The sequence below is a fragment of the Oncorhynchus mykiss genome, chromosome 9, assembly GCF_057628025.1.
Source record: "Oncorhynchus mykiss isolate SJ-2025 chromosome 9, ASM5762802v1, whole genome shotgun sequence".
Classification (NCBI taxonomy): Eukaryota; Metazoa; Chordata; class Actinopteri; order Salmoniformes; family Salmonidae; genus Oncorhynchus; species Oncorhynchus mykiss.
This window is the reverse complement of record NC_143030.1, coordinates 29,563,537-29,589,916: the sequence shown is the minus strand read 5'-3', so window position 1 is coordinate 29,589,916 and position 26,380 is coordinate 29,563,537. Positions and strand designations below refer to the sequence as shown.

The 26,380-nt window shown below is 43.1% G+C and overlaps 1 protein-coding gene across 13 annotated transcripts in view; it reads left to right on the top strand.

Annotated features, from left to right (window-relative positions):
• Positions 1-26,380, top strand: part of nrxn2b (neurexin 2b) — a 1,005,166-nt gene that overhangs the window by 429,577 nt on the left and 549,209 nt on the right. For 10 of the 13 annotated variants that reach the window (XM_090183934.1, XM_036987702.2, XM_090183933.1 and 7 more), the window contains one exon: positions 15,932-15,955. The exons of the other annotated variants lie outside the window; for them this stretch is intronic. In XM_090183934.1, coding sequence (XP_090040060.1) covers positions 15,932-15,955 — 24 coding nt within the window. The remainder of the gene's footprint in view (positions 1-15,931; positions 15,956-26,380) is intronic. 13 annotated transcript variants of the gene reach the window in all.

Below are 26,380 nucleotides of genomic sequence, written 5' to 3'. Positions count from 1 at the left end.
TCTGAGGTCCTGAGCGCTCTGGAGCAGGTTTTCATCAAGGATCTCTCTGTATTCTGCTCTGTTCATCTTTGCCTCAATCCTGACTAGTCTCCCAGTCCCTGCTGCTGAAAAACACCCCCACAGCAAGATGCTGCCACCACCATGCTTCACCGTAGGAATGGTGCCAGGTTTCCTCCATGCCTGATACTTGGCCTGCAGGCCAAAGAGTTTAATCTTGGTTTCATCAGACCAAAGAATCTTGTTTCTTATGGCCTGAGAGTCTTTACATGCCTTTTGGCAAACTCCAAGTGCGCTGTCATGTGCCTTTTACTGAGGAGTGGCTTCAGTCTGGCAATTCTACCATAAAGGCCTGATTGGTGGAGTGCTGCAGAGATAGGAGAACCTTCCAGAAGGACAACTATCTCCACTGAGGAACTCTTGAGCTCTGTCAGAGTGACCATCGGGTTCTTGGTCACGTCCTTGAGCAAGGCCTTTCTCCCCCGAGTTGCTCCGTTTGGCCGGGTGGCCAGCTCTAGGTTCCAAACTTCTTCCACTTAAGAATGACGGAGGCCACTGTGTTCTTGGGGACCTTCAATGCTGGTACCCTTCCCCAGATCTGTGCGTTAATACAATCCTGTCTCGGAGGTCTACGGACAATTCCTTTGACCTCATGTTTTTTTTTCCGCTCTAACATGCACTGTCAACTGTGGGACCTCACATAGACAGGTGTGTGCCTTTCCAAATCATGTCCAATCAATTGAATTTACCACAGTTGGACTCCAAGTTGTAGATGAGGATGATCAGTGGAAACAGGATGCACCTGAGCTCAATTTCGAGTCTCATAGTTCTGTAAATAAGGTATTTCTGTTTGTTAATTTGAATATATTTGCAAACATTTCGAAAAAACTGTTTTCGCTTTGTCATTGTGAAGTATTGTGTGTATTTAAAAAAAAATCCATTTTAGAATAAGGCTGTAACGTAACAAAATGTAGGAAAAGTCAATGGGTCTGAATACTTTCCGAATGCATACGCAGGAGCACAAGCATGAATGCGTATACACACACACACACACACACACACACACACACACACACACACACACACACACACACACACACACACACACACACATACACACACACACACACAGTCCTCCCCCACACACAGCTCATATTATACACCCTGCTTTCAACATGATGCCATACCGCCAGGATAGCCTTCTCCCCCGTCTTCACCAGCCTATCTATACCTGTTCTAATAGCTCTAAAGCCACAATTTCCTTTCCTTTTTAATGCCTAGCTTGATTTCATTCCATTGATTTTAAATGCTTTTACTGTGTTGTTGGGCAACCGCAGTTGTTACAATGAGCTTCCCAAACGGTTCAAGCTGGTGACTAATCATTCAGTTATTTTTTGTTTCTCTCATTGTGTGTTTTCTCCTCCACCACCGCTCACCGGAAACCTGTGGATTTTTCAGCTTCTTAATGGTGAAAATGTGGCAGAGAATTAGGTGAGAGGATATGGAATCCTGAAGAGAAGAAACGCAACTCAGAATCACAGCTCCACCCAGTGGTAAATAGTGGTAACGCTGTACTGCAGGCCTGTGTAGGGAGAGGTAAACGCTGTACTGCAGGCCTGTGTAGAGAGAGGTAACGCTGTACTGCAGGCCTGTGTAGGGAGAGGTAACGCTGTACTGCAGGCCTGTGTAGGGAGAGGTAATGCTGTACTGCAGGCCTGTTTAGGGAGAGGTAATGCTGTACTGCAGGCCGGTGTAGGGAGAGGTAATGCTGTACTGCAGGGCTGTGTAGGGAGAGGTAATGCTGTACTGTAGGCCTGTGTAGGGAGAGGTAATGCTGTACTGCAGGCCTGTGTAGGGAGAGATAATGCTGTACTGCAGGCCTGTGTAGGGAGAGGTAATGCTGTACTGCAGGGCTGGGGAGAAGTAACAGACTGTGTCTGAGAGCAGTGTGGATGGTCCCTGTGGTATATGGATGATGGACAGGCAAGGACGTTTACAGTGACCTCTCATCATGGAGGAGGCTCCTTCAAACACAGAGAGTCAGTCAGGCAGGCAGGCAGGCGTCCCTTCCCGTTTCCTCTCCTCCTACCCACGGTTCTCCTCCTCTTCTCTCTGGCTGTGACATAATGAGATTCTATCATGTACGGTTTGTAGACTTTAAGCACTGGTGACCGTGCTGCAATACTCCATGGCTAAGTGGCTGGACAGACAGACAGATACTGCAGCAAAAGCACCCCATGCATAAAATGCAAACCCATGCAGCAAGACCAACGGACCAATAGGAGGGTGGCTACACAATAAAAGCTGTTATGTAGAACCTAAAAACGTTATTTGGCTCTCCCCATAAGATAACCCTTCGAAGAACCCTTTTTTTGTTCCAGGTAAGAGCCCTTTTGGTTCCATGTAGAACCCTTTCCACAGAAGGTTCTACATTGAACCCTTCAACCTGGGACACAAAAGGGTTCTCCAATGGGGACATTTTGAAGAACCCTTTTGCAGTCGTTATTTCTAAGAGTGTAAGCAATGAAGCATGGAGGTCTATACATTCACATGCACACATCCACAAGTACACTTATCTGACTGTCTCCACTGCATGACAAAGTAACACAAAATAAATGGCATGCACAAATGTCATCTACTACATGACACATAACATACCAACTCTGTATTCACAATTGTCTATTTATAAACATGCCCTTCATTCATTCTGTTCACAATAGCAAACATGCAGTGGCAAGAAAAAGCATGTGAACCCTTTGGAATTACCTGGATTTCTGCACAAATTGGTCATAAAATTTGATCTGATCTTCATCTAGGTCACAACAATAGACAAACACAGTCTGCTTAAACTCATAACATGCAAATAATTATACTTTTTTTTATGTCTTTATTGAACGCACAGTGTAAACATTCACAGTGCAGGGTGGGAAAAGTATGTGAACCCTTGGATTTAATAACTGGTTGACCCTCCTTTGGCAGCAATAACCTCAACCAAATGTTTTCTGTAGTTGCGGATCAGACCTGCACAACGGTCAGGAGGAATTTTGGACCATTCATCTTTACAAAACTGTTTCAGTTCAGCAATACTCTTAGGATAACTGGTGTGAACCGCTCTCGAGGTCATGCCACAGCATCTCAATCGGGTTGAGGTCAGGACTCTGAGTGGGCCACTCCAGAAGGCATATTTTCTTCTGTTGAAGCCATTTTGTTGTTGATTTACTTCTGTGTTTTGGGTCGTTGTCCTGTTGCATCACCCAACTTCTGTTGAGCTTCAATTGATGGACAGATAGCCTAACATTCTCCTACAAAATGTCTTGAAAAACTTGGGAATTCATTTTTCTGTTGATGATAGCAAGCTGTCCAGGCCCTGAGGCAGCAAAGCAGCCCCAAACCATGATGCTCCCTCCACCAGACTTTACAGTTGGGATGAGGTTTTGACATGTGTTGTGCCTTTTTTTCTCCTCACATAGTGTTGTGTTCCTTCCAAACAACTGAACTTTAGTTTAATCTATCCACAGAATATTTTGCTAGAAGTGCTGTGGAACATCCAGGTGCTCTTTCGCGAACTTCAGACGTGCAGCAATGGTTTTTTTGGACAGCAGTGGCTTCCTCCGTGGTGTCCTCCCATGAACACTACTCCTGTTTGGTGTTTTACGTATCGTAGATTCGTCAACAGAGATGTTAGCATGTTCCAGAGGTTTCTGTAAGTCTGTAGCTGACACTCTAGGATTCTTCTTAATTCTTAGGGATAGGCATCCCTATAGTGGGACACCAGCTGACAACATCCAGTGAAATTGGAGGGCACGCAATTCATATAAATAATCTTAATATTAAACATTCATGAACATACAAGTATCTTATATCATTTAAAAGCTTAAATTCTTGTTAATCTAACTGCTTTGTCCAATTTACAATAGGCTTTACGGTGAAAGCATTCCATGCGAATGTCTGAGGACGGCGCCCCACATCAACATATTTTACAACCAGCACAGGCTTCATAAAATCACAAATAGCGATTAAATAAATCACTTACTTTTGAAGATCTTCCTTTGTTTCCATTCCCAAGGGTCCCAGCTACAACGTTTTGTTAGATAAAATCCTTCTTTATATCCCAAAAAGTCAGTTTAGTTGGCGCCATCGATTTCAGTAATCCACTCGTTCAACATGCAGAAAAAGGAGTCCAAAAAGCTACCGCTATACTTTGTCCAAACAAGTCAAATTACATTTCTATTTAATCCTCAGGTACTATCAAATGTAAATAAACGATAATATTTCATACGGAAAGTAGTATGTTCAATAGGAAAGCAAAAGACCAAAAGACTGATATTGTTCCTAACCAAATCTCCAAATTCTTGCTTGTTTTTCAAAAAAAAAGCCTGGAACCTTGAATAAAGACTGTTGATATCTAGTGGAAGCCATAGAAATTGCAATCTGGGAGACAGAATAACATAGGAACAATAGGCTTCCATTATAAGAGCCTGGGACCTAAAAAAAACAAAAACATTCCGGTAGATTTTTCTTCTGATTTTTGCCTGCCATATCAATTGTGTTATACTCTCAGACATTATTTTAAACAGTTTTAGAAACCTCAATGTGTTTTCTATCCAATACTACCAATTATATGCATATCCTGGCTTCTGGGCCTGAGTAGCAGGCCGTTTACTTTGGGCAAGTCAGTCAGCTGGAAATTCAGGAAACTAGACCCTATCGTCTCATTGATTGGACTCCAGGTTAGCTGACTCCTGACTCCAATTAGTTTTTGGAGAAGTCATTAGCCTAGGGGTTCACATACTTTTTCCAACCTACACTGTGATTGTTTATATGATGTATTCAATATAGACGAGACAAATACAATAATGTGTGTGTATTAATTTAAGCACACTGTGTTTGTGTATTGTTGGGACTTATATGAAGATCAGATCAAATTTGATGACTAATTTATGCAGAAAATCCAGGTGATTTTCAAGGGTTCACATACTTTTTCTTGCCACTGTATATTACCCTCAATAATCAATATCCTCTCCATGTTCCATACAACTAGGCTTTGTCCCAATTCAGACCCTTTTCCCTATATATATAGTGCACTACTTTTTTTACCAGGACCCATAGTGCTCTGGTCAGAAGCAGTGTCCTAATCAGTGAGAGAACAGCGAATTGCCTTGATATTACTGACACACACACACTGACTTGAGAGAGTAAAGACATCTTCTGTCATTATGAATGAAGCCTCCTCATTGCGTTTGCTCTCTGTCTGAAATAGTTTTTTGATTATAGAGTGCTCCCCATCAGAGATGTTAGGATTCGGCAGGAGAGGATGAACATTAAGGAGATTCTGCCAATATCCCCATCTCTCCCACTTCAGTCGATTCACACTGGGCACAGACGTCAATTGAACACCTTTTCCACGTTGGTTCAATGTCATTTCAGTGAAATGACGTGGAAACAATGTGTGCCCAGTAGGTTCATTTCCGCTCTAAGTGGCTAAATGTATTATGTTATCTGTGCTGGATTTTGTCCCCTTTCTTAAGGAAATCTAGTACTTCAAGGCTGGTTTTTGCAACGTGTAAACCATGGAAATACAGATACCAATACACTGAAATGTAACAACTGTGCAGCTAAACCTGATATGAGGCACAGGCTACAGGGAAGAGACACAGACGTGATATTCACATACTGCTGCTGCCAGAAAAGGGGAGCAGGGATCTTTCTTGCAGTTTGGATCTTTAGGTCTCATTCCAAACCACTTACCGAAAGAGGGTAATACAGTAAGCACAGTCAGGGGCTGTCTATCTGTCTGTGTGCAGAACTGGCACCGTAGGCCCTCGGGGGTGGACCTACAACCAATAGGAAACATGATCCAGACAGGGAGAGCTGCAGGACATCAGTGAGTGTATGAGGATGGGAGGGTTGGGTGTGTGTGTGTCCACGTGTATGACACTCTACCTGCAGTGAAAGAGAGAAAGCTTCTCTGGGATGTAGAGCACAGTTTAGCGAGTGATGGAATATGAAAGGCTTTCTTTTATTCCCTCTGTGGCTTAACAACAAAGTATTGGCTGCTCGTGTGTCTGTGAACTGGGGAGAAGGCTTAGCTTACGTCTGGTGACTGAGACATTTGAAGTCTTGAACACCTTTCCTGTTCGCTCTCTTTCTTTTTCTCCCTCTCGCGCTCTGCTCATTCACTTTCTCTTTCTCTCTCTATCTAGTGCTCTAATCCCATTTCCTTCTATATAATTAGACCTTGGTTTCAGCCATTGGATTAATTGTGGGATCAAACAGATTTGTCTTGTTCTTAGGTGCTGAGCGCACTGCTCTGAGCGCACTGCCCTGAGGTTCCCAGTGCCCTGAGTTCAGCTCCTCCAACACATTGCCTTTGATGTGCTGCAGGCAGGACACACTGTGCGTGTACAGAGTGCACGCACACTCATGCATGAAGAGGCACACACTCTTGTTTTTAGTTTTTCGATTATTTTTGCACTTGTTTGACATTCTACTGCGCTGTTAGGAGCTAGCAACACAAGCATTTCTCTGCACCCGCCAGTCCAATGAACTTTGATTTGATTTGACATAATCATGTGCAGACACACACATGCACACACACACTGGAGCTTGAGAATCAGGGGCTTAAAAAGGCTAGCTCTACCTTTGTATGGGATGAGGAATGATTGAATCATTCCATAGGCAGCAGAAAGAACAACCAGCACCACAATCAATAGCGGGGCTTCTTGGACATTCTTCTGCATCTCTTCTCCTGCTGTTTTTCTATCCCTCTCTGTTTGGCATCATCAAACTAACAACTGCAATTATGCCCCCCTCTCCCTCCCCTTCCATCCCTTCTTCCCTTCCTCTCTCCATCCCACAGCGTCAACCTTCATCGACACAGAGAGGAAGCCACTAGAATGCAGAATAGTCGTCAAATCAATTCCTCCTCTCCCTTCCACTTGCATCTCCTCTCCCCGCTCATAATTTGTCACCTAGCAACCAGCCAGTCCGCTGTTGTTGTTTCATCTCGAGCCTGTTTATGTTTCTGCCTCCGGTACAGAAGAGGCATGAACCACTTCAGTGCCAGTACTGTCCTCATCACATACTATAGTCTGCCTCTGTATCTCTATAGAGTAGCAGAGCTCTCGTAGGGTTAACACTGTATTTCCATACAGGAGAGGTATGAACCACTTCAGCGCCACCACCCCCTGACCTAATAACATATTTAATCCCCTCTCTCTCTAGTCTAAAGAGTAGCACAGCTCTCGTAGGGTTAACCATGCCTTTCCCGTAACATTTCCACCAGCAAGAACTAGTCGCGATAGCAGAGCCACTGATCACCTCCCTCTATCGACGATTATCTGTGGGTGAAATGGCATGCAGTGTGTAACAGTTGGGTGAAATGGCATGCAGTGTAACAGTTGGATGAAATGGTATGCGGTGTAACAGTTGGGTGAAATGGCATGCGGGGTAACAGTTGGATGAAATGGTATGCAGTGTAACAGTTGGGTGAAATGGCATGCGGGGTAACAGTTGGGTAAAATGGCATGCAGTGTAACTGTTGGGTGAAATGGCATGCGGTGTAACAGTTGGGTGAAATGGCATGCGGTGTAACATTTGGGTGAAATGGCATGCGGTGTAACAGTTGGGTGAAAAGGCATGCGGGGTAACAGTTGGGTGAAATGGCATGCGGTGTAACAGTTGGGTGAAATGGCATGCAGTGTAACAGTTGGGTGAAATGGCATGCGGTGTAACAGTTGGGTGAAATGGCATGCGGTGTAACAGTTGGGTGAAATGGCATGCGGTGTAACAGTTGGGTGAAATGGCATGCGGTGTAACAGTTGGGTGAAATGGCATGCGGTGTAACAGTTGGGTGAAATGGCATGCGGTGTAACAGTTGGGTGAAATGGCATGCGGTGTAACAGTTGGGTGAAATGGCTTGCGGTGCAACAGTTGGGTGAAATGGCATGTGGTATAACAGTTGGGTGAAATGGCAAGTGGTGTAACAGTTGGGTAAAATGGCATGCGGTATAATAGTTGGGTGAAATGGCATGTGGTATAACAGTTGGGTGAAATGGCAAGCGGTGTAACAGTTGGGTGAAATGGCATGTGGTATAACAGTTGGGTGAAATGGCAAGTGGTGTAACAGTTGGGTAAAATGGCATGCGGTATAATAGTTGGGTGAAATGGCATGTGGTATAACAGTTGGGTGAAATGGCAAGCGGTGTAACAGTTGGGTAAAATGGCATGCGGTATAATAGTTGGGTGAAATGGCATGCGGTGTACCAGTTGGGTGAAATGGCATGCGGTGTACCAGTTGGGTGAAATGGGATGCGGTATATCAGCTCTCATGAGTCTGCTGAATGTTCTGCACACAGGTAGAAGAGAGCTTCTGGCCAAAGACATTTAGCTCATGCCGATGTATGAACATTTGTTTGAATCGCTACTCAACATTCAAGTCAATAGCAATCATCTGCATGTCCTTTGCATAGCATCCCATTTGTTTGCTAATATGTAGTTTGTATGAACAAGTGCTTGTGTGTGTGTGTGTGTTTGCCTACATTAACATCTTCAACCCTTCTCACTCAGAAAGAGCCCCTTGTTTACCACTAACAGCTCTGTCACCAACTGTCATGTTTATTCATGTCCTAGTTTGCATCTTACAGCCATTTTAACCAGACCTATAATTATGTAAAAAATCTCTGGACCATTAGAGCATACTCACAAATGTTGCAGGTAGCATTTTTGAAATACACAAACTGAGGGGAAAAGAGAGGGAGAGAGAGAGAGTGATATACTTTCAGAGAGAGGGATAACACAGAAGAAATGTCTACTTAGGTACTATTAGCCATCATTTTCACTTGTGGCTGCACACACACCAGTCCCACCTGTTTGCCTAGCTCTCTCTCCCTGGCGTAATTGCGCTGACATTTATATTGTCACCTGGAGCTGTTCTGTCAATTTCCATTACTGGGAGCCCAGGCTGTGGTGTTATGGTTGAGAGCGGAGGGAGGGAAGGAAGGAAGGAAAGGAGGAAGGGGAGTATCAAGGAGAGGATTGGAATGAAAGCGGAACTAACTACCTGCTAGAAAGACACCTCTCGGCTTCCCCTGACCACACTGCTGGAGATCTCACTAAAGCAATACTCCCCTGACCACACTGCTGTAGATCTCACTAGAGCAATACTCCCCTGACCACACTGCTGTAGATATCACTAAAGCAATACTCCCCTGACCACACTGCTGTAGATCTCACTAAAGCAATACTCCCCTGACCACACTGCTGTAGATCTCACTAGAGCAATACTCCCCTAACCACACTGCTGTAGATCTCACTAGAGCAATACTCCCCTGACCACACTGCTGTAGATATCACTAAAGCAATACTCCCCTGACCACACTGCTGTAGATCTCACTAAAGCAATACTCCCCTGACCACACTGCTGTAGATCTCACTAAAGCAATACTCCCCTGACCACACTGCTGGAGATCTCACTAAAGCAATACTCCCTTGACCACACTGCTGTAGATCTCACTAAAGCAATACTCCACTGACACCTCTGCTGCAACATGTGGTGCATACAAGACATATACATATGCCAGATCAAATACAAACATGAGCGCATACATGCATGCACACAACACACCAAACGCACCCACGCACACTCGCACATCCCTCAGCAACCGCATGTTGAGTATCCTCCGAGTCATTTGATAGCATACAGTGCCTCCAGAAAGTATTCACACCACTTGACTTTTCCCACATTTTGTTGTGTTACAGTCTGAATTTAAAATGGATTCAATTGATATTTTGTCACTGTCCTACACACAGTACCCCATTATGTTAAAGTGGAATTATGTTTATTGACATTTGTACAAATTAAAATACAATTAAAGCTGAAAGTATTCAACCCCTTTGTTATGGCAAGCCTAAATAAGTTCCGGAGTCAAAAAGGTGCCTAACAACTCATAAAATAAATTGCCTGGATTTACTCTGTACCCCACACATACAATTATCTGTAAGGTCTCTCAGTCGAGCAGTGAATTTCAAACACAGATTCAACTACAAAGACCAGGGATCTTTTTCCAATGCCTCACAAAGAAGGGCACCTTTTGGTAGATGTGTAAAACAAATTAAAAAGCAGACATTGAATATCCATTTGAGCATAGTGAAGTTATTAATTACACTTTGGATGGTGTATCAATACACCCAGTCACAACAAGGATACAGGTGTCCTTCCTAACTCAGTTGCCGGAGAGGAAGGAAACCACTCAGAGATTTCACCATGAGGCCAATGGAGACTTTAAAACATTTACTGAGTTTAATGGCTAGGATAGGAGAAAACTGAGGATGGATCAACAACATTCTAGTTACTCCACAATACTAACCTAATTGACAGGGTGAAAAGGAGGAAGCCTATACAGAATAAAAATATTCCAAAACATGATCCTGTTTGCAACAAGGCATTAAAGTAAAACTGCAAAAAATGTGGCAAAGCAATTAAGTTTGGGGCAAATCCAATACAACACATTACCGAGTACCACTCTTCATATTTTCAAGCATAGTGGTGGATGCGTCATGTTATGGGTATGCTTGTAATTGTTAAGGACTGGGGAGTTTTTCAGGATAAAAAAAAATGGAATTGCGCTAACCACAGGCAAAATCAGGAGGATACATTGGCGCCTGAACAGAAGGCAGACATTTTGCCCCCAACCGATTGTGTTTTTTTGTTCATTTATCTGCGTTGTTTGTAACTTATTTTTTTCTATTTTTGTACATAATGTTGCCTCTACCATCTCTTATGACCGAAAATGACTTCTAGACATCAGGACTGTAATTACTCACCACGGACTAGCGGAATCATTTTTCTTCGTTCACGACTCTGACGAGCCCGAGGCGGAGGATATACGGCTCCCTCGGGAACAGGCCCCGTCCCCTGTGATCTGCGTAAAGAGGAAGTGGAGAAAGAGAGGCTGGAGGGCGGGCTGCCTTCTGAGGAGTAGGAGGCTATCTAATAAACCCCCACTCCCCTCAATTCTGCTCGCAAACATGCAGTCTTTGGACAATAAAATTGACACTTTTTTGGGATGATTACGGGACATTATCGGGACATTAAAAACTGTAACATCTTATGCTTCACGGAGTCGTGGCTAAACGATGACAATATCAACATACAGCTGGCTGGTTACACCATGTACCGGCATCGGTACATAGAACAGTGGCGTCTGGTAAGACCAGGGGCGGCGGTCTATGTATTTAAATATGTAAATAACAGCTGGTGCACGATATCTAAAGAAGTCTCGAGCCATTGGTCACCTGAGGTAGAGTGTCTCATGATAATGAGAATGTACATGCTACTGCATGTACATACTACTGAGACACGTACATACTACAACTAACCGGTGCCCCCGCACATTGACTCTGTACCGGCACCCCCCTGTATATATTGTTATTTTTCTAATTACTTGTTACTTTTATCTTTTATTCTTATCTGTATTTTTTTAAACTGCACTGCCGGTTAGGGGCCGGTAAGTAAGCATTTCACTTTAAGGTGTTGTTAACCTGTTGTATTCGGCGCATGTGACTAATAGAATCTGATTCGAAATCCTAGAGGATAACCTGGTTCAGTTTTCTTTCCACCAGACACTGGGAGATGAATTCCCCTTTCAACAGGAAAATAACCTAAAACACAAAGCCAAATCTACACTGGAGCTGGTTACCAAGAAGACAGGGAATGTTCCCGATTGGCCGAGTTACAGTTTTGACATAGGTCTACTAGAAAATCTATGGCAAGACGTGAAAATGGTTGTCTAGCATGGATCAACAACCAATTTGACAGAGCTTGAAGAATATTGAAGTGAATAATGCTGCACAATCCAAGTGTGGAAAGCTCTTAGAGACACACACACCTGTAATCACTGTCAAATATGCTTTTAACAAAGTATTGGCTCGGGGGTGTGAATACTTATATTAATTAAATATGTCGGTCTTAAATTGTCTATAAATTTGCTAAAATGTCTAAAAACATATTTTCCCCTTGTCATTATGGGGTATTGTGTGTAGATGGGTGACAATTCAGCCTGTAAAACAACATAATGCGGAATAAGTCGAGGGGGTAGGAATACTTTCTGAAGGCATAGTAGGTGATGTTCCCTGAATGATCAGCTCTGTGACCATTTCAATATGAGTTCTGTATGCAGACTCTCTTCCAGGAGTAGTGCTCTAATCGTATCCCACTCTATAAAACCCATTACCCTCTCAACTACCTCAGGTCTAATGAAAAACACTAACCATTCATTCCAGCCAATACGATTTATCCCTGTCCCTTTTTATCACGGACTATTATTGGCTAAATTGGAAATTTTGTATGAAAGCGGTCATCAGTCTTACCGTTCTCTTGTTATGTGTTATAAATCCACACAGACCTATGCTACAGTGGGCCTTTTCAGAGTCTGCCCAACCATTGATCTTTTTTACAGCCGCATTAAATATTTATCTGGATTGTGCTCACGGTGATAGTTCAACTTTGTCCATTGTGACATGTACGTAAAGATCAAACGCCTCATTTACTGCTACTCGGTCAACACGATCCGGCTGTCATCTCATTTGCTTCTGGGCCTTAGCGATTTGCCACTTCCCCCAGACTGTTGACAGACAAGACATGTCAATTCTCTCCTTTCCTTCCGCAAGTGGAAGGCTACAATGGTGAAACAATGCTAATAGCTCTTTATAGTCTCTTCCCCACATTAATAATGCAGGGAGCTGCTGAGCGAGCTTATAAAAAAAGTTATTTATCGGGGCCTGCTCCTTGTTTACACGATTAGTTTTATCCCCCATCAGCAAACAATGACCACCGCCTCCTCCCTGCCTCCCTGTCCCAGATGAGTCAATTACAGACAGGGAAGGCGAGGGCGGACGAGGGCCGTCAATGCCACAGCTGAAGACTTTGAAAATAGGGAGGCCTTGTTGAGTATACCCACTGGCAGGCTGAAGTTGAGACGTGTGTTCCTGTATACGTGAAAGGCAGTTATGTGTCGGTTTTTCACTCTCTCTCTCTCTCTCTCTCTCTCTCTCTCTCTCTCTCTCTCTCTCTCTCTCTCTCTCGGAACACTCTATTTCAATTCCTTTGGATCTCTGCCATCTTTCATTTCTCTCTGTCTTTCTCCCCCTCACTCTACAGGTTCATAAAAGTTTAAGCGATCTCCGATGGTTTCAGGAGCTGGTATATTGAGCTATACCTCTTTCTTCCCTCTGACTTTCCTTGCCCGTCTTCGCTTGAATTATTTAACATGCGGTCACGCTATGACTCCCTGATAAAATAAAGGTTAAATAGAAATAAAAATGACATGGTTAGAAGAGAAAGGAGGAGTGTAGGCCTGGAATGTTGGTCGAAGATCTCTTATACCGACTTTTCTTGGTCAATTCAGGGTGTTAATGTGTCTTCTCTTTCTCCAAAACGTTGACGAAGGGATGACTTCTCTCCATACTTTGCTTCCTCCCTCTTTATATGTCCATTTAAAGATCGTCAGCAGTCTGAGGAGATACATTTTCCACATGCATTCCGCAACTTTTCCCTGAATGTAAGAACATCTTAAAGATACGAGATCAGTTCAGGATTCAGATATCAAACACTGGGGGGGGGATCTGAAACACCACAAACATAATATTTAAACACGCTTCGCACAAATTCACATAATTGCTATCTGTCCGTTAGACAAAGACACACAGTGATTGTCACCTTCATAGACCGTCATTTGTCTTATTTAATAAACCATTGTTTTGCATCCCCAGTCCCTTTCAATCCCTATTTTGAGTTTGATGTATCTGTGTCTGTGTTTTGTTACGATTAGAGACACAAGCACAGTGTGGGTCTTTGACGAGGCAGAGGCATACATATGCAAATTTCACACCCACTGTTGGAACTTATTTACCTAATTAATGGATTAACATAAATCATTAGCGGCAGAGCGGGGGTGCTTGACACTGCTTACCCGGATCTGGTGACCCGGATCAAACAGTGAGCGGCCATCTTCTTTTTCTGACTAACCCCACTGCCACTGTGGTGTTCAGATGTGTGGCTGCCACTCTTATTCACTCCCACTCATAAACACACAAAGTAAACCCTTTGGGCACGTACAGAAAAAGCTACAACCCACTGGGCACAGACGTCATTTCAATGTCTAGGTTCAATTTGCATTTGGTTGAGTTGTCAACTAACATGAATTCAAAAAGATATTCCCCATGTCATTGGACTTAGGTTAAAAGTAGGTTGAAAAAAAATCAGAAATTCCCACACGACTTTTTGCAAATCGAATCAGTTTTCCACGTTGATTCAGCGTTGATTCAACGTCATCACATTGCTTTTTTGTTGTTGAAATGACGTGGAAACAACAATGATTCAACCAATTTTTGCCCAGTGGGAAGGCTCTGTACTGCATTTTTGCCCATAAGCACAAATGTACACACTCACGCAAGCATGCGCACACACACACACACACACACACACACACACACACACACACACACACACACACACACTGGTGATCTATCTTTACCGTCTGGCACAACATTGTGAGATATGAACATACCAAGTCAGAGAGAAGTACAGTGATCTATTTAAAAGCTATACATTCTCCTCTAGTTGGGAATTAAGGTTAAAATGACATCAGGCGTCATACAGGCATCACATGACAACTTGCAAATCCAACATTGGTGCATACAGTATTTTCATTGTCATCATTCACAGTGAATTGTGAGGAAAAGCCAGGCTACTGTTTGTCATCAAGTGCATATAAATAGTCGACTTCTAACACAGTGTCCATTTTGTGTTTGTTTCTCTCCCTAGGGGCAGAGGATATGGGTTATTGCGTGTTTTGGAAGTGAACTCAAATAACTGAATATCTCTCTCTTTCAGGACACAGACACAATGATACTGCATCGCCCAAAAGGAACAAAATGCCTTTCAAACCTTTCTTTCCTTCTTTCTCTCTGCTACAATATGCAATACATGTCATTTTTGTTTTGTTTTTCTTATATACCCCATTGAAATTGAATATCCTTAACTTTCTGATTATCATCGTCAATGCTGCTGTCCTTGTTCTCTTAGCGATTTTAACTATTGTGATAATTGTGATCATTTACCCTTTGATATGTTTTATTTTTTATTTTTCTGGCTTCTCCATACTCCCTAAACTGGCTCTTGCACAAGATCTTTAAGAAAAGCAACCTGAGAAAATGTTTGCTTGGGAAAATATAACCTGCCAACCATTCGGAATATGATTGGCCACACCCCCTGCAAATGGAACACCGATTCTAAGGAGCTTGTCCCTCCTACCAGCCACACCCACAGCCAAGACTAGCAGAAGTGGTTACTACTAATACTGAACTGCTTTTCCTTCATTCCCTTCCCCACTCAGAAACAAGCCCAACCCCCCAATCTGCCCCCAACCCCTCTATGTGAAAATTAATTTGCTAACTCTTGTCTTTTTACTAACAAAAAGCTTAAGAATTCTCCAATTTACTATTTTCTTTTGTGATTTGGTTTTCCTTTACCTTTTTTGTTTTTTTTACAACTAACACTGTGTCATTCACGGAATGTGAGTCATCTGTTCTTTTTTTCTACTTAATGTGTGAACTTACGTACTAACAAATACAATGATATTGTTTTATCTCTTTTATTTTTGGACAACCCTTTAATACAGCAACAAAAAAAGTTTCCAATGACTTTCTTTATTTCTTTATTTGGATGATTTGTATCATCCAAATTTATTTCATTTTGGACATTTCAAGGATTGATTGGTTGGATTATTATCGCCTATATTCTCAAATTAATGAACCTGTTTTTGTTTCTCAAAAAGGCGAAACCTCCTTTATTTACCGTTGAAGTGTCCTTTATTGAGTTCACGGTTTGTCATTCTTTTTGTTTTTTTTCTCCTCCCCCTGTTTTCTCCTGAAGCACGCAGGCATTGGACACGCTATGGTAAACAAACTGCATTATATGGTAGATATCATTCTAATTGTCTTTACTTTGGTTTGCCCTGGGTTTCCGTTACCTCTTTCTATTCCGTTTGCAATACAAAACTTCCATCGATTCCAAGGTAGCTGGGGGAAAAAAATCACCTCTATTTGTCTTTCTTTTACTTTATGTTCGTTACCACTTTTTACCATCCAAAACTCCTCCCTTCCTTCCAGAAATTGTACCTATCCAATGAAAGAGGTCTGTCCTAAAATGATTAATTTAACAACAATTTACAAGAAAAAAAAATGTTACTTTGATTTTTTTTCCCCCCTTTTATTTGTTTCTTTTTTCCTCAAACACTATCCTCATGAAGAAATAAAGAATAATATTCCAAGAAAGATACAGTAGCAACTTCTGAATTGACTATAACAAAATCTATCCAAAGAAGTTCTGATTTACTTCAGTTTTTCCCCCTATCAATTTTCTTGCGACAAGCGAACTTGAAGTGAAAGTGCATAGTGGACTCTATTGACAGAGAAATACCCCTACTATTACAACCCCCCCAGTGGCAGGTATTAAGAACTAGGGCCATTTGGATAGTATTCTACTATGTGTGAAACTAGATGACCTATGTCTTTAGTGTTAGAAAGTTTGAATATTTGTCAATCCAGTAAAACAGAATACTATTCAACTATCTACGAGTTCTGTGGAGAATGCAATGCAGGGAATGAATATATCCAGAAGTACAGCCTGTAAAAAATGTTTATTCTGTCTTCATTTTACGAGCGCCAGCTGCATCAAGACACCCATTTTGATAGTTTGCCACAGGTGAGGCTCTATGTGCCAAGACCTGTGGTTCCCGACTCAAACATGGATAGTTCAGGTCCGTATATACACCTCCTTATTTAGTGGGGGGAGGTCAGACCGTAAAGCAGGGCCTCAAAAGGAGGACCCGATCCCATTAGACCTATAGTGTGATTTATGACTGAGCAGGATCAGCTCTGAGACCTTACCTAGACTCTCAACACTCAGCCTAATTAAATGCCATTGTCTCTGAATGGTAAATATTGTCCCCTTGTCCGCCACTAAAGCTTTGTTGTGCAGAACCAGACTGCTCGGAGTCAGGCAACAAAGACAGCGTTGCTACTGGTTTGCTAAAGGAAATGGGGAAAGTGATTTATTTTTTTTAGAAAGGGATAGAATGGACAAAATGCGAAAAGAGAGTATTAGAGGCTGGTTGGCGTATGAATACTGATGTGGTTGTTTTGTTAGAAGACGTTTCGGTAATCCGTGCCAATTAAATAAATAAAAAATGCCCCAGAAGGATACAATTTTCATTGCTTTACATAAGCAATTTTGTTGAATTACAGCATTGCCATCCACTAGTGTAAATGACTCAATTAACACTACTTGTTTATTACCAAAAAAAACAGTTGAAGACTCTAGGGAAGATATTAAGATCTCATTTACAGTACATTCTTTTCTTTCATGTATAACATTTGTGTAGACATCTTATATTTCAGATGTTTTTTTCATATTCAGTTTGTTAAGTGTGGAATATGTTAGTCAAGGACATTAAACTAGTCAATAGTAAATTATTTCACAGATCTTCATATATTAGCACCATAGTGGAACAGATGGTAAAAGAGATTATGTACTGTTTGACCTTTACGGGTAGATGTAGTTGGTTAGTTTCTTACTTCCTGTCACTGGATTTGCACAAGTCAATAATAAACGTGGGTTCTGCTCTCCCCAGTATTGTTGCATGACACTTAGGGGGATATCTCTCGGAATGTTTCAACTATGTCCGATCTACTGTCTCCATCACTAACACGACCTTGTTACCTCTGAGTTTTACTGGCCTCAACCCATGCATGTCAGAGTTGACCCCCCTTAACTTTTTTTAAAATTTTTATTTTACTTTTTATAAACCAATGACATTAAAGCATATATGTATATGTATATATATATCATGGCTATTATATATATTCGTACATATATCAACCGTTCTAATATTATCTGTACTGCCACGTAACTCTAGCCACCCCTGTTATTTTCGGGTTTTGTTTTCTTTTGATGAACTTTATTCTAATTGTATTACTTACTAAAACAAATAATACGACCTCACTCCTTACCTTGCTACAAAAAAAAAAGAAAATAAAAGGAAAAAATAAGAGAGAGGGGGGGGAACGGCTTTTCATTTTCTAGGTGACTAGAAGAGTGTTGCCTACAGGAGGCTGTGTGAGCCATCCATCACAACTACACCTGAGTGGGAGTGGAAGCAAACCATAAGGGGAAAAGCTAGCCTACGGAATAGCAAAACAAAGAACCAGCCTGAGACTATTGTTATTCCAGCCAGTTATGGGTTTCATAACTACTGTAAATTACTCAATCAATCAAACTCCAGTAGGTGTATGTTCAGAGTCACTTTGCCATTAGTGGCAATGTGTATTTATACCTGTTAGAGTAAGGGAAGGGATATGTCGGGTGTTTTCGTTAGCTACTGGCACCTGCTTGTTATTAGCACACGCACACACATGGATTGAGATTGAAATCATGGGATTTTATATAGCTCTTAGATTGAACAAATTGAATGTTACATTTGCCTTTCTATTCACCGTTGACAGTGGAAGCCTTTTTCCCCTCACTTAGATTTTCCAGTTCTTTAAAACCCTCTCCATATTCTGTTGACTACATACATTTGTGATTGCTACATTGGGTTTGGTCCCTCATCGTACATGACCATTTTCTTTTTTTTGTTGAATCATGCACCCTGTTTGCATGTGTGTTTTTTTTTCTGGCTAGCGTCATAGACATCTGCATCCTAACCCGAAAGTTGACTTCGCTGCTCTAGCCCAGCCCGTGCCAGTAAGCACGCGTGTCTAGATGGGTGTTCTTTCCTTTGGCATTCTTGTCCTAATGTCATCCTAAACCTCATAGCCTTTTCCTTTGCCATTTTGTCTGGTGTAGAAGTGGTGCCCTCTGCCATTCTGTTTGGGTTTCTCTTTTCCCATTGCCGCCTCCTCTCAAAGTGTTTTTTTTTTTGTTTGTCGTGGTTTTGGTTTGATTGTTGTGTCCCGTTGGTTCATGTTTGTTTTTGTCTGATGGACTTCTCCTTTAATATTCCATGTTGTCACCCAGGCATTCAGTGCATGGCTCATGTCCACCTTATTAGCTTGGATGGAATCATTTTGTTTCTTCTCAACCAAAACAAGCCCTTGTCACAAAAATATCACGCATTCAGTCCGAAAATCTGATCTGGTTGGACAAATCAAATTGCAGAGGACTTTAAAGACTCCTCCTAATTATTTTACTACTACTACTACTACTACTACTACTACTACTACTACTAAAACAATTTGTTACTAATACTACTGTATGAATCAAACCTTTGTTGTAACTGTACTAACAACCATTTTTGTGTCTGACTCTCCCTTACTTACTAAAGCACTAACCGTTCACCCTCCAACCCCACTCCTTAACTGCCCAACACACAACTAAAACTCCCCTCCATCCTTTACTGAGACTCAGGAATGGTCTCAAAATAGTTCCCCCTGCCTCTCCTCTGCCCCCGTGCGCTCCCTTCACGTCCACCGGCCCCCATCCCTCCTCTCACTAACCCAGGGTTCATAGAGTAATTGAAGGCATCAGTTGGATGAGCCCTCGGACCTAAAGGCTTCATGTTGATGGCTGAAGACTTCAGGATTCGGATCTTTCTCACTGAGTTCAGTCACTGCTAGTTGTCCAGTCCAGCTGCCAGTCACCTGTAAGGGGATCACTTGCTGAATAGACCCCCTCTCTCTGCTCAGACTGCCCACCCTCCTTCGAGCCGGCTAAGGGCGAGGGGTCAAACGGGGCGTTCATGGAACGTGTAGCTGTCGTGTGCGTTCACAGACCAATGAAAAACCTTTTCTTTGGATGATGTATTTGAGAAGCATTTCATTTGCCCTGCATTTGACTAATACTGTGCTGTATGTGAAATGTGCATTCAACGCTGATAACTAACTTTGCTTGAAAAATTGTAAATGTGGACTTTATGATGTTTGCCTCCTCAAACAGTTAAAAACTCTTCTGAAGGTAAGTAGTAAGAAATGATTTGCTAAAAGACCTGCACTTCCATCAGGTAAGGGATTTACTGTCAAGGTAAGATTGTCAACTTGTCTGCATGCTAAACCAAAAACACATTTACAATGTTGCCCTCAGTGAAGGAACTGTTAAAAGTGGTTAGCTACCTGAAGTGGTTAGAAACTTGTGTTGCCCCACCACCAAACAGTGTGTAGCAGACAAGCACCAGTAGTGACTTCAGAAAAAGTTAGGCGTCAGAGCACTAAGGTGAAAGTAAAGGTGAACAAAACAACTCCCCGCTGCCTCTGAGAAAATAAAGTCACATGATTACTTACTTTAAACATGGGTGGCTCATAGAGCTCTATATCCATTTGATATTGGGTGTGCATGTGTTTACAGGAACATTTAGCTTGTGCACTCTATGGTTCTGACACCTTCCATACCGGGAATACAGAGGCTAAGCTGTCGGGCCAAGAATGCTTTGGTACAGCCGCCCAGTCCCACTATCCAAGAGAGCCTGCATGGCTTCACTTCGATGCACTTTCCTATGCACGTATGCAGTCCCCCTCTTGAATTTCCAGGATTTGTTCTAGACTAGTGTTACGTTCAGAAGCCAGCGCTATGCCAGACCATAGGAAATCAATGTAGGCAGTAGAGGAGCCACTTAGGGTGCTTCACCTGGTCTTCTCTCTGACACCGTGTGTGTGTGTGTGTGTGTGTGTGTGTGTGTGTGTGTGTGTGTGTGTGTGTGTGTGTGTGTGTGTGTGTGTGGGTGGGTGGGTGTGTGCTTGCACACAATTGTGTGTTTGCAATAATGTGTTTGTGTATGTTATAGCTCCTTGTCCAGGCAGGCCCCTGATGCTGTCATGATGAGAGGGTATCCAGTAGAAGGAGAACTCTCTGGCGGTGGTTTCGGTGTCACAGAGCCCAGCACGGTCAATGAGCCAGTGACACGCTCAGCCAAGCACACCACAGGCCGCGCTATTAGAGCACAACGCTGAACTGCACTCCAGAGGTCTCCCATAGCCAGCCAAACAACAGGGCTGTAAATGTAATATCCCGAAGTTGGAATAGACTAAGCTAGAGATCTGCAGTGTCGAGTTACCTCTTGGTTTACTAGTCCAGTAACTCACGGCATGTGGTTCACTGACCCATCTGGTCCAAATCAATGGGTGCTTTTTCCATACAGCCACGCCGTCTATCGCCAGAGAATGGGGTTAATGAAAAATAAATGAGGTGTTAGGCAGTATGCCTTTTCCTTTGTCTCTTCACTTGGCAACAGGATGAGGGTTTGAATGAGACTGTACGGTTTACCAATAGCAGGTCACGTTGTGACCTTGTGGCAGAGCCAATCCCTGCTCTGGCCCTATGAGTGTAAACAGCTCCTATCAGAGCTTTAGCAGGGATGAGAGGGACACACACACCACACAGCAGAGATCACACCCTCCTAGCTCCAGTGCTTTGGAGGGATTTGAGTTGGCTGTGTCCTGTAATGAGGGTTAGGAATAGGAGCTTTCTCTCTCTCTTTCTCTGTCTCTCTGTCTCTCTCTTTCTCTGTCTCTCTGTCTGTTTGTGTGTGCATGCTTGCCAGAAAGGGGTTTGTACCCAATTCTCAGCTAGATAGTGGACTAAGATTAATGTAATCATCTACCTCTATGTAGCTTCCTACTCTCACTAAATGACTTTATTGCTGGGCTACAATATATGACAAAACTGATTATACCATAGTTTCATAAAATATAAGGATGTTTTTTGGACTCTCAATGTGATATAATGTACAGTAAGATATTGCTTTCTTGGAATAAATGTCACGTAAAACAGCCGCACATGGCGCTAATTGCCGGGTTTGAAACGGCGCTAACAAATGGATCGGACAGCACTTTGTCAACCGAACGATGACCTCACTAGGCCATTTCCATGCCCGTTTGGAATGCCACACAAGTCAGCGCGTCAATGCCCCGATCAAAAGACCCTGTGTATCAACAGAGCTAGGATTTCAGTCTCCCTCTTTCCTTTTGATTCTCAGGCTAGATGCTTGCGAAGCTGGAGCCGCGTGCCTTGTTTTACAAGGGGAATTGAAATTGTGTAATGGGAATCAATTACACAGCGATAAGTCTATTGTCGGATTCAATGGAACGGCGGGTTGTGGCGTTAACTATAGTGTTATTGCGGAGGCTAAATATAGGATATCCGGTTCCGAGGGGCACAGTTTAGTTTGGCATGAGAAGGAATGCGCTGTCAAAGCATGTTTTTTATAACGTAAATAAAAGAGGCACAGAAATGACCCTGGTTCCAGTACATACAGTATGATGTAATTATATCGAGGCTTGACAAGGTGATCCATTTCTCTCCATGCGTGTTACTTTTGGTCCAGTGACAACAAGATGGAAGCTGTTACCAACAGCGGGTGACATTTTGCCGCATCCTCTGCAACCCAGGATCAAATCACAAATTCATAGCTGGATGACATATTTATCTGTCTTGTCGAGCTTCCAGGGTGGAAAGGCATTTGTCCCAGCCCAGCACGCACACACACACATATTGCGCTGATCGTCAAATTTGACGGCAATGGCAGTTGAATAGTTAAGGGCATGTTGAAACAAAGGTTGAAACGAAGGTGGAAACAAAGGTTGAAATGAAGGTTGCCAACCACTGTCTCATATCATGCTCCATGCAGTAACCGCATAGTTGTGGATGTGTCCTGTTTATACCTGCTTACCCAGAGTCCTTCAGTCCTTTTTCTGCAAGCCAACCAGTTTCATTTCTTTGACATTGTTAGGTAAATAAATGCGCTGGCTGAAAGCAGGCAATTTCCCCTTCGTCACAAAGCTCAGGATACTCCCTTTCATGATAACTCCTGGATCCATTTCCAATGTCTTCTGCTCTATAATCAGTCAACATAGAAGTTAACACAGTTTAAGATAACTTACACGGAACATTGCACCACTCCAAGAGGGTGTATAATTCACTTTGGCTAGTCTAATTTAGATGTACAATCGCAAAAGACGCAATAGCATTGCTTTTAGAAGGAAACGTCCTGTGTAAAAGCAAGTACGCCGTCAACTAAACGCAGTACCTATGTGGGTGGGAGGATCAGAGTATATTTCCTTACTCGATTACCCTATAGCGACCCACTCCATTCCGCCCATTTTAAGAATGCACAAAGTGCATTTTCTGCTTTTACAAAATTCATTGGTAGAAGAGCAACGGATTCCAGCTGATGGGTGCAGCTCTGTGAAAATGGCTTCACTGGTTCTGCTTTGTCCTCAATGGACACTTTCTATGTTCCAGCATTAGGGAAGCTGGAACATACAGTATGTACTCACAGATGACAGAATGTTCCTTTTTAAAAGAAGCTGGATTGGTTCACTGACTGTCTACCTAAAGTATAATGGATTGTCATTGGCTAGAATCTGGATCCAATCCTTTCAAGTTGACAGAGAGGAAAGCGGTAGAGAAAGAGACAATAAAACCCGTCAGAAAGCTCCTACGTTTCTCTCGTCCTGAGCCCATTGATTTCATCCCAGTGTAATCTTGGTTGTGTTTAACTTGTCGTCACTGTTGCCTTGAAACATCCTGACAACCTGTCTCGTGCCGTGCCAGGTGTTACCTCTAAAGCATGTCCCTAAGCCTCCAATATTAAGGCTTGAAGCCCATAAGGTGTTGCAGCCATTAAGACATTATTCAGTTCACCCGTGATATACAGTATAAAGAAGCTTTACCATGTAATGCTGCCATCAGCACAAAAGCCTTGGGCCTTGTTCAAGGTAAAGTGGAGTGTTAGCCACCCTAATTGTACGTTTGGCAGCACTTTCAGAAGTTGAGCTGACATTGACTGGCGGCGCCATTCGTCTAATGGGCTTGTTTTATTCTTGTTTAAAACTTAAATATGATTCATCCGAAACAAGATTTTACATGAAGTACAACAAAGACTCCTATGATGACTTTCATTATTGGTAGTCAGCTCACAGTCTACCCTTTCAAAGATTGAAATCGTGTTTGCATGTGTGTTTTCATGTGAGGCATGTGTGTGTTGAGAGATTCAGAGAGAGAGAGAGAGAGAGTCAGAGAGAAGGAGAGAGAGAGAGAGAGGGTCAGAGAGAGAGAGAAGGGGTCAGAGGGTCAGAGAGAGAAGGAGTCAGTGGGTCAGAGAGAGAGAGAGAGGGTCAGAGAGAGAGAGAAGGGGTCAGTGGGTCAGAGAGAGGAGTCAGTGGGTCAGAGAGAGAGAGAGAGAAGGAGTCAGTGGGTCAGAGAGAGAGAGAGGAGTTAGTGGGTCAGAGAGAGAGAGAGAAGGGGTCAGAGGGTCAGAGAGAGGAGTCAGTGGGTCAGAGAGAGAGAGAAGGAGTCAGTGGGTCAGAGAGAGAGAGAGAGAGAAGGAGTCAGTGGGTCAGAGAGAGAGAGAGAGAAGGAGTCAGTGGGTCAGAGAGAGAGAGAGAAGGAGTCAGTGGGTCAGAGAGAGAGAGAGAGAGAGAGAGAGAGAGAGAGAAGGAGTCAGTGGGTCAGAGAGAGAGAGAGAAGGAGTCAGTGGGTCAGAGAGAGAGAGAGAAGGAGTCAGTGGGTCAGCGAGAGAGAGAGAGAAGGAGTCAGTGGGTCAGAGAGAGAGAGAGAAGGAGTCAGTGGGTCAGAGAGAGAAGGAGTCAGTGGGTCAGAGAGAGAAGGAGTCAGTGGGTCAGAGAGAGAGAGAAGGAGTCAGTGGGTCAGAGAGAGAAGGAGTCAGTGGGTCAGAGAGAGAGAGAGAAGGAGTTAGTGGGTCAGAGAGAGAGAGAGCGAAGGAGTCAGTGGGTCAGAGAGAGAACGAGTCAGTGGGTCAGAGAGAGAGAGAGAGGGAGTCAGAGGGTCAGAGAGAGAAGGAGTCAGTGGGTCAGCGAGAGAAGGAGTCAGAGGGTCAGAGATTGAAATAGTGAGAGAGAGAGTCAGAGAGAGAAGGAGTCAGAGATTGAGAGAGAGAGAGAGAGAGAAGGAGTGAGAGAGAGGAGTCAGAGAGAGAGAGAGAGAGAGGTAGAGAGGAGTCAGAGGGTCAGAGATAGAGGGAGTCAGAGGGTCAGAGAGATAAGGAGACAGTGGGTCAGAGAGAGAAGAGTCAGAGGGTCAGAGAGAGAAGGAGTCAGTGGGTCAGAGAGAGAAGAGTCAGAGGGTCAGAGATTGAAATAGTGAGAGAGAGAGTCAGAGATTGAGAGAGAGAGAGAGAGAGAGAAGGAGTGAGAGAGGAGTCAGAGAGAGATAGAGAGAGAGAGATAGAGAGGAGTCAGATATTGAGATAGTGAGAGAGGAGTCAGAGAGAGAGAAGGAGACAGGAATTAGGATAGTGAGAGAGAAGGAGTCAGAGGGTCAGAGATTGAGATAGTGAGAGAGAAGGAGTCAGAGGGTCAGAGAGAGAGATAGTGAGAGAGAAGGTCAGAGAGAGGGATAGTGAGAGAGAGGGTCAGAGAGAGAAGGGGTCAGAGGGTCAGAGAGAGAAGGGGTCAGAGGGTCAGAGAGAGAGAGGGAGTCAGAGGGTCAGAGAGAGAGAGGGAGTCAGTGGGTCAGAGATTGAAATAGTGAGAGAGAGAGTCAGAGAGAGAAGGAGTCAGAGGTTGAGATAGTCAGAGAGATAAGGAGTGAGAGATAGGAGTCAGAGAGAGAGAGATAGAGAGGAGTCAGATATTGAGATAGTGAGAGAGGAGTCAGAGAGAGAGAAGGAGACAGGAATTAGGATAGTGAGAGAGAAGGAGTCAGAGGGTCAGAGATTAAGATAGTGAGAGAGAAGGAGTTAGAGATTGAGATAGTGAGAGAGAGGGTCAGAGAGAGAGAAGGAGACAGAGATTGAGATAGTGAGAGAGAAGGAGTTAGAGATTGAGATAGTAAAAGAGAGGGTCAGAGAGAGAGAAGGAGACAGAGATTGAGATAGTGAGAGAGAGGGTCAGAGAGAGAGAAGGAGGCATAGATTGAGAGTGAGAGAGGGTCAGAGAGAGAGAAGGAGACAGAGATTGAGATAGTGAGAGAGAAGGAGTTAGAGATTGAGATAGTAAAAGAGAGGGTCAGAGAGAGAGAAGGAGACAGAGATTGAGATAGTGAGAGAGAGAAGGAGACAGAGATTGAGATAGTGAGAGAGAGAGAGGGTCAGAGAGAGAGAATGAGACAGAGATTGGGATAGTGAGAGAGAGGGTCAGAGAGAGAGAGAACCAGTGGTGATTCCAGATTGTGATGGTGACAATGTTGAATGTTCCATCTCTTTTTAGGTCAGGCAAAGAGAGGGGCTGACTGCACTGTACGGGAAAGAGCTGTTTAGTTCCATAGGCAGCATTTCTTACAACACAATCCTTCCAAGTGTTTGAGTAATGTGTTGGAAATACAAGAACAAAAAAAAACAAGAGCAATAGTATTTGAAAGTTGGATTATTGA